Source organism: Pararge aegeria, chromosome 4 (genome assembly GCF_905163445.1).
Source record: "Pararge aegeria chromosome 4, ilParAegt1.1, whole genome shotgun sequence".
NCBI lineage: Eukaryota > Metazoa > Arthropoda > Insecta > Lepidoptera > Nymphalidae > Pararge > Pararge aegeria.
The window spans coordinates 12,831,542-12,840,813 of NC_053183.1; the positions used below are offsets into that span (position 1 = coordinate 12,831,542).

The 9,272-nt window shown below is 35.3% G+C and overlaps 1 protein-coding gene across 2 annotated transcripts; it reads left to right on the plus strand.

Moving 5' to 3' along the window:
* Positions 1–65: 65 nt before the first annotated feature.
* On the plus strand, positions 66–5,163 carry LOC120623382 (COP9 signalosome complex subunit 6). Of its 2 annotated transcripts, XM_039889384.1 has the most exons (7): positions 66–156; positions 191–495; positions 1,187–1,318; positions 1,793–1,944; positions 3,149–3,314; positions 3,758–3,951; positions 4,855–5,163. In XM_039889384.1, the coding sequence occupies exons 2-7, from the start codon at positions 252–254 to the stop codon at positions 4,993–4,995; spliced, it is 1,029 nt and encodes a 342-aa protein (XP_039745318.1). In that variant the 5' UTR covers positions 66–156; positions 191–251; the 3' UTR covers positions 4,996–5,163. The 2 variants fall into 2 exon arrangements, with proteins under 2 accessions (XP_039745318.1, XP_039745317.1); XM_039889383.1 differs by having other exon boundaries at positions 66–495.
* The last annotated feature ends 4,109 nt before the right edge of the window (positions 5,164–9,272 follow it).

Here is a 9,272-nt window from a genome sequence, read left to right on the forward strand (position 1 = left end):
GACCCCTTAAAAAAAAAAGAAACAACAACAACGACAAATCTGTCAAAGTCACCGTCAGGCGTCAACATTAGTGTGAAGGTGGTGCGAAGTGCGAAACTGTGAACTGTGAATTTAGGATTACTTACATCTATCTATTGTGCTGATTCTGTAAGACACATAACATTTTTGCTGTTTTTTTCGTCTTAGTCAAAATTCATGTTTTTCCATCACTGACGATTTCTCAGTACTTGTTAAATTTAATAAAACTAAGCATGTCTAGTGCCGATCGAATTGATTTTGAAATGGAGGTAGAAGTGGAGAGTGCTTCATCAGGACCGCCGATAGATTTGCCAAATCCGACATCCCCAGCTCCTCCTGCCACTGGAAATACCAAGAGCGTGGTTGTAACTACTGCTACATCAGGCTCAGTTACAGTATCTCTCCACCCGCTGGTTATAATGAATGTCTCTGAGCATTGGACGAGGTTACGAGCACAGGAAGGTTCACCACAGACAGGTAGTATTATTAACTACAGTAAATTTCTTCTAACCGTTCTAACAATTTGGACAATCTTTCCAATACTTTAAGAATAATATTTAAAATGATGAAAATAAACAATTGTGTTAAAAACATACAAAAATTTTATATATGTTTTTTTATACTGTTTATTATTTATGATAGTCTTTGATTGCAACCTCACCTGATGGTGATAATGCAGTCGATGATAGTAGTGGGCTAACCTATTAGGGAGTTTGCCAGTTATATTTAAATCATACTCCTAATCATTTTCTATGCAACATCATACTGGAATGCCAAATTGCTTAGTGGCATGTCTTTGTCAGTAACTAGCCAAGGCTGAAGCTTCCCTCCAGACCAACCAGAGAATATTTAGAAATTACAAATTCCGAAATTGACCCTTTGAATGGTTTGTTTAACAGGCTTATATCTATCTTTTTCATTGGGTCAGGGTATTGTGTAGACTAGGTGAGTAAAGTTTGTAACTTGTGATGTTGTACATAGGCAAAGGTGCAGGTAATCAAGTGAAATGGTGTATAATTAAACATATAATGAATTTTAACATGTTTTGTAATCTTAACATGAGAACTAAAAAGTAATGAAAATAGAGCTTTAACAAATCGTAAGAGGCAATAGGCATAACTTAATCATTCAATTGCAAAAATGTTTTAATTTTAATATTTATTTTTAGTTATTGGAGCTCTCATTGGCAAACAAAAGGGCCGGAACATAGAAGTGATGAACTCTTTCGAATTGGTTTTTAGTGTTATCGATGGTGATATTGTTATAGACAGAGATTACTACAATTTAAAGGAAGAACAATGTAAGTACTGGATGCATATTAAAAATATTAAAGGAAAAGTGCCCCACATGCAGAGTAGGGTTTAGTGTAGTGTAGTTGGCTTTATATGGACTTAAGCATGAGTTTAAACATGTTTTTAAAATAATGTTAACTTATGACTACTTGACTGAGTATTAGTGAATAACTTTTAATGTTATCTATAGATTTTATTTAATGTTGTTCTGTTTTTAATGATTGTAAGTAACTTGATTTTCTTGCATTACAGCAGTTGCCAGTTACTAAAAAATTAAACCTAAATTGTTGTGTTAATTAGTTAGTCTTACTGAATATGTACATACAAATCCAGTTTTAGGAATTCAGTGGTGGTGACATTGTATATGGTAAGAGTATGAACTGCTACAACATCCAACTTCAGGTCCTTGAAGTAACATTGTAACATTGTAACTTTCCTTTTTTTATAAAATAAGTTAATCCCATTACATATTCGGCTTACAGTTAAACAAGTGTTCTCTGACATGGACTTTCTGGGCTGGTACACAACTGGAGACACTCCCACTGAAAGGGACATTGCAGTTCACAGACAAATTTGTGATATAAATGAGTGTCCAGTGATGCTAATGCTAAATCCAGCTGGCATTAAAGGAGATGTATGTATTTTTTTTGATGTGTTTATTTCTTTCTAGACCTGTTTTCAAACTTTTTGTTGGCCAGATGCATTGGCCAGGTAGCTCCAAGATATATAGAGCCAAGATGTGCTGGGCATTGGTTGGATACTCCATTACTTGTATTGCTCTGCATGGAAAACTGTTTTTATACCTATGAAAGTGTTTCTTTAGTATGCAGGGCCCTGTTATAATCCCAAAGACTGTTCTGAGTTAGACTCAGTATAGTTGTAGGAGTTTTGTTGTTTTGTTTGTTGAAGCTGGTTAGGGCCTCCTTCATGATATCTTTACACCCATAGCATCATATTGTATGGATTCATAGCTCCAGCGAGTGCATAAGTTTGTATTAAGCGAAAGCTTATAGAAAAGTCCTATTATAGTATAAAGGATTAAGTAAACGATAAAAAAGCTTGGGTGTAAACAATTGCTCTAACCAGGTTGCTTCTTAAATTTTTTCTAATGACAATGTGAGATGGTGATAACAAAAAGAACACCTGGCTAAGTTTGTTGTGGGCTTTTTCTTAGACCAGGGCTCGATTGGAACCCTCGTAGCTTTAGTTTTAAGTTTACGATTGTAGTTATCGCCATCACTACTCACTGCTATGTACACATTTTGTATACAATAACGCATCAAAAGTGCCATCTATGTGCCTATTTGAATAAAGAAATATTTGACTTGACTTTGATTTGACATATAAAGTTTGCTGCACTGTGTCCTGAACCAGTGGAGTTGGTTGGATGTCAGAAGCTTACCTGGGGTGCTACGGCCTATTGTTCTTTCATGTATTATTTTACCAACAATAAGTTATACACAATCCTCAATGCCTTAGTTTAGTTATGGTAACGATGATCATTAAATACCATGTCAATTGCCAGTTATTATTCATTTATTGAGGAAACTTATGGTCTATAGTTTTTTTTTTTTTTTTTTTTAATTTTATAAATCTGCAATCAGTCGCGAGACTATAATCAGATGTGCTGGGTGAGTTATTGGCATTTACAGACGAGGGAGCCATCGCTCAACCGTCCGTCAATTGTCGAGCACATCAGCTCGTTTTGGTCTATAGTGTATTTTTGAAAAACGTTGGTAAAACCACAGGTTATAAATAGTTGAACCCCAAGGCTCATATTAATAATAAATATGCTTAATAAATATTTAATACTTATATAAATAATACTATCATTTCAGCAACTACCAGTGGTGCTGTATGAGTCAGTTATTGACGTAGTCAATGGTCGAGCGACCATGCTTCTTGCACCTCTGTCATACACCTTGGCAGCAGAGGAGGCAGAGAGGATCGGCGTTGATCATGTTGCTAGGGTGTCTTCTGGCGAAGCAGCGCTTAACAGCTTGGGTAAGGATGTTCACGATCCCAGATTTGTTTGAGATCGTTAATTATGCAAGTTAGACGATTAATTGTTAAAAACATTTTATTTAAACAAAATTAAGAATCATAAGTAAATATTAGTTACATAAAAAAATTGTTTCATACTATTTTTATCACTAAATTTTAATCGACTATTGTCTAAATTTAAAACTTCAAACTACATGATATTGTTGCAAAGCAAATTGCATTTAACTCGTTGCATTTTAATGCTGACAAAAATAGCTGGAGCTGGTTGGAATCGACAACCAAGAGTTTTTTAAATGGTAATAATTTGCTGATTTATGAGACATTCATATCCTATAAACAGAGCAACATAGTGAAAACGGGCATAAGTGTTGGCCAGATGTGTTTAAGATATATCACTGAGCCTTTGATAAAATTAATACAACATTTTCCTTATATTGTTACAGTGGCAGAACACCTAACAGCTCAACGGTCGGCTATTAAAATGCTAGTTTCGCGTGTACGAGCGGTGTTGGCCACAGTGCGTGCAATACGCGATGGCAGTCTTCCTCCCAGACCTGCGCTGCTGAGAGAGGCAAAAGCCCTATCGAACAGACTCCCCCTGCTAACCTCACAACAGTTCCGCACACACTTCTATAATGTAAGTTTTTTTTAATTATTTTACACACTGTACACTGTGCACAGTGGCGTGCATTACGTATATGCACAAATGCACTGCCTACCCTTAAAATTTCATATAACTCGAATGGGGGGAGAATTTTTCCATTTTATACCATTTTCCAGCTTTATGCCTACTCTGGTCAATAATATTGTGCATGCCACTGACTACAGCAATATTAGACTAGGTTTGCGAACTGTACAGTATATAACACAATTTAAACTTCATTTTGCACTGTATAAAAATCAAATGATGGTTAATTTTTGCGAATGAAACGCTCACGGATGATATAAACTTTGCGCAAGCCGATGTTTATGTGATTAAGGTTGGTTTAAGGTAAATTTCAGTTTTTGTTTGACCAACTATCTACTATTTCATGTCGTCTATTAATAAGCTAAAATTCATTTGAATACCAAAAATAAATAATTTATGATAAATGGAAGCGGTGATAGCTCAGTGGGTAGAACTTCCACTTCACTTTGTGCGTTTTAAGCCACTTAAATATCACTCGCCTTAGCGATCAAGGAAAAAATCCTGAGGAAACCTGCATACCTGAGAGTTCTCCATAATGTTCTCAAAGGTGTTCGGTCCTTCATGGAATAGATCCCATTGAGCGTAATCCCAACCAAAAGCGTATTAAAAGACGACAATGAACGCGGTATAGGTGCCATGCTTGAATAAAAATGCTTGCCTGCTTTCATAACAATTGAAGAAATTACAAGTGGCACCCGCGCAGATTTGCTTGGTTTTCGTCGAATGTACATTTTATATTCCTAAAACTGTATATTCCCACGTTGGCATATACACTTACTTCAGTCCACCCAAAATAGTTTGTGTTTACTGTAAAGTCGGTTTTATGCTCAAATAAATGAAATTCCTTTTTAGCAATGCAACGACGTTGCCCTCATGACCTCCTTGGGTACGATCACAAAGGGCTGCAACGCTATCAATCAGCTCGTCAACCGTTTCAACGTGCTGTACGACAGGCAGGGCATGGGCCGTCGCATGAGAGGACTCTTCTTTTAGGGCGGACGATAATATGAGACAAGTCACTCTCCAGCATTAAATACAGTCAGTCATAATGGCATAGGATGTATGGAAGTAAAGAATTTCGACTTTAAAGTTATAGGTAAATACTTTTAAAGAAACTGGCTTTCACACACATCTCTCGGTATACTGGGTGCCTGCAGTGGCGTTCCTAGGGTTTTGAATCTGAGCAAGCCCAGTTGCCTGAAGGACCAATTTAACTCGTCATGATCTCTAAGTCGCCATTATTGTTGTGCTAAATGATAAACAATATCAACAATCTCTGAAAAACACTACGATTAAGGTCAGCGCGCGAATTATGATTGAAAATTTCGATTGATAATTGGTTGGATAAAGAAGTTTCTATGCGCTGTTTGCCAAAATTAAAAAATAATCATAGAACTCCAAGTGTTTCTGTGAGTTCTGCTCTCTTTAATTTTTATGATGCCTGGTAATTTATGTCATAACCAGCCGCGTTCCAACCATTCTTTTCATCAAAAAAAAAAACATGCAATACCAACAAACAATTTATTAGAATGGGAGAATCAAACAAAGAGATCCTAATGGATGTCTTTTATCGGCTTAGTATGAGAAATATACAAGTCTGGCGTAGGTTCCGGTGAAGTAAAGAGCTGTATTTTTTTTTAAGAAATTAAAAAAAATTACCTGTTGTTCGCGAATTATTTTTTGATTTCGCCACAGAAACAATTTGCACACAATTTGAGCTCATATTTAACAACGTTTACCTTAATTTATGAGAAAACAAACCAGTATAATGCACTATTCAACTCAAAAAAACAATAATAAACTTCTAACTAATCAATATTCATTAATTAATCTGTCAAGTGTCAACTAAATCTAACGCAAACATGCGTGTTATACGCATGAAGTTGTTTCAATTCATCTTCACTAACTTCAACTCGCAATCTGGCATTCGTTCTCCATACTAAATTATTAAATAATCTAGATTGTCTCTGCTAAATCCATTGAAATTTCTATGAGAGAGAGCAGTAAAATTAAAGCCCCCTATAAGCAAATGAGTGTGAGCGAGACAAAGCGGGACCTCCGATCGTGAACGAAGACACGCGAAGAGCGCGGTAGTGATAGTTCGGCGCGGCGCCGCGCCGTTCGGCTGGTTACTACCACAGAGTCTATCTGCCAGAGTTACGTAGTGCTTGCAGTAACGTCGACAAAGAGTATATACATTATTGAGCAAAAGTTAAACTTTATATTTATATCCTCATTGCTATCAAGTTTTAATTATTTTGTTAATTTCATTTCGGAATAGTCGAGAAAAATTTAAAAGAGATATTTATTGTAACGCAAGCCCGGCTTTTCGGCTTGTATGGTAGTACCGCCACTGGGTGCCTGGTGTGAGATTTTCTACCTAGTGGTATACTCGGATTCAGCATTGTCACTAGATACTTACTTTTGTTATTGAAATAATACTATATATATAATAAGAAAACTATATATATATATATTATTAAATACGATGTCGCGTTAAGACGGATTAGGGGTATGACAACCATACTCCCAAAAAGGTTAGCCAGCTACCATAATAGATTGAATCATCACACCAGGTGAGATTGCAGGCGAGGGCTAACTTGTACTTAGTGGAATAAAAAAAAAATTAAAAAGTTTTTAATATGGTTATTTTCAGATTTTCTACACAACTACAGAAATAGGCTATAAGTTGTATTCCGTGCTTAGAAGATGTGTGTGTGTTATTTGTTTGTGTATGTTTGTTACCCTTTTCTCCAAAGGTCATTGTATTAGATATTGATGTTGTGTTTTGCATACAAGGTTATCAGTTTCTTTCAGAGCAAGTTTTGAGTTATTGTACGTTTGTACACCATCGTACTTTCAAAAAAAAGTAGTCGAATGAGTCGCTTTTTCCATCATTCTATTCCAAATTTAAATAATGCTTTTATTTAAACATCTTGTTATGTCGATTAATATTAATCTCTTAACCTAAAAGAATTCTCAAATCTCTGTTTTGTGGTGTAACTTTAAAGAGATCGTCAAGAAAAGTTACCATGCGTGTATAGTAACGAATGCCGACTGAACATGTAAACTATTTTTTAGGAATAATAAAATAATAATAACATAAAGTGGCGAATTTTTATTTATTGTCGCTCCAACTTCCTGCTAACATAATATATTTTGGACTATGATTCCAAACTACACTATGGAAAGTAGGTACAGTAAGTAAAGGTTTTGAAAAATACGCCTACGCAAGCGTATTTTTTTATTTATAATCGCTGTTAACATCCTTCTTGTGAGAAATTTAAGCTGTCAATTGCATAGCAGCAGCCTAATGTGGGATATTAATAGAGGTTAATCGATATGTAGATGCACCTAAGATGTACTCCAGTGATACAATAGAAATTTTCGACCATGATTCAAACTTCAGAACGCTTAGTATTAGTTTTGTCTCGCAATCGTGGAGTCGTCGACGAGTATCAAAACACTGTACCCTCATAGCATAATTATTATTCTAATTTTTTTGCTTTAGAGTCGTAAATTCTTTATTCTGATGACGACGAACACGCATAAAAACATGATGGATAATTTCCATTTTACCTCTAGTCGAAACATCATTTGATTAGGAGTAAACAAATCTTAAATAAACGGAACAGGTCTTGCAGTGTACACAGTATTAGTGTTAGAAGTTCTCTTGAAGTCAAATAAAAATCATCTTCAAGAAGTTAAAATAAAAAAGCGATTAGGTGACGCAGTAATTTTATTAGCATCATCGTATTTGGTTATTTCAATTAATTACACAAAATTAACAAAACTTTGGACACATTGAGATTCATACTATGGAAGACCTTTTCGAGTTTTAAGACACTGTATATCATACATCGCAGAATGTAAAAACGTGTCGTTTGCCGGTGCAAATCGTGTAGCGTAGCGTACCATGCCACCACCTTACCTTTTCTTTAGTGTAAGTTTTTATATAAACTAACGTTACATCCAAGTTAGCGTAAATCTATCATTTTACTGGAGGACCATAAAAAAAAGTAGAGAAGTTCATAGAAATTTGACACATTGAAGTAAAAAATTGCATTACACAGGGATGCCTGCATTTTAGTGTTTTATTTTCTTATATCAAATTTGAAAGCTCGCAACGAGTAGGGTCGATTTAGAGTCTTGAAACACTAAAACGTCACAGTAAAGTGAAACTGGTCGACCTTACTTTAAGATTCAAATTCGTGTCACCCACAGGCAGGACGCTGTAAAATAAAAATCAGCGGTACGGAAATTTCGGCACATGAGCTTACATGAAAATCTTATACTAAAGCTATAAAACATTTGGCAAATGTTGATAACATTCGTCAACACCATCATTTCAATCCACTTTATCCATGGACGTCTACTGCCGGGCATACGTCTTCCTTTGGAAATCCCTACATTTCCACAGTTCACGGTCTTTTGCCGCTCGTGTCCAGCTACTCCCTGAGACTTCCTGAGTCTCCCTGAGACTTGCTTGATGTTGTCTGGCAACCTAGTGGAGGGTATACCAACTCTGTTTTGTTTGCAACAAGACTTTTTCATTGTTTACATTCAGTTGATGATATTATATCAAATTAAGTATATGTATTCGAAGACTATACCGTAGTTCCTCTATTTAGTATTTAAGGAACTTCGTGACACTAAGTGATTCCCTTTGAATAGGCGGCGTAGGTAAAAGTCGCTTTTGTAACATTCTTATAATCCAACGCAGAGGAGTTGAATTTTGACTAGGGGTTAAGCGCACCCTACATTGTATTTTATGTGTTTTTGAAAGACAATATTTAAGGTAAGGCTACCTTAAATATTGACCAAATTAATTGTCTTTGCACTATCCGAATTTCAACATTTAGTAACATCACTTATAACATACAGCAAATTAAATTGAAAATAATGCTACTTAGGAGTATGAATACTAATCAAACGTTTATCAACATAAATCCAATACTTAAACAAATAAATAAAATTCAAGTGTAAGTCTGTTTGTACAGAAGCAAGGAACGGCTGGGCCGAAATTAACGGGACGTTAGCAGGCAGAATTATATTCAGTTTTCAGATCACCTCGCTTTGCTTCTTTTCTTTGGTTATAGAAGTTTTAATGTTTCAAAAGAAATAATAACGATAGCAATATATTTACATACGATAAAATATATTTTTTTTAATAAGTATTTGGAAAAGTTTTAATTTTTAGCGTGTGGTTTTATTTTCATTAGGTACATTATACGCGACTTTAATGAAATCGCTTTTAACCCTTCTGTCTT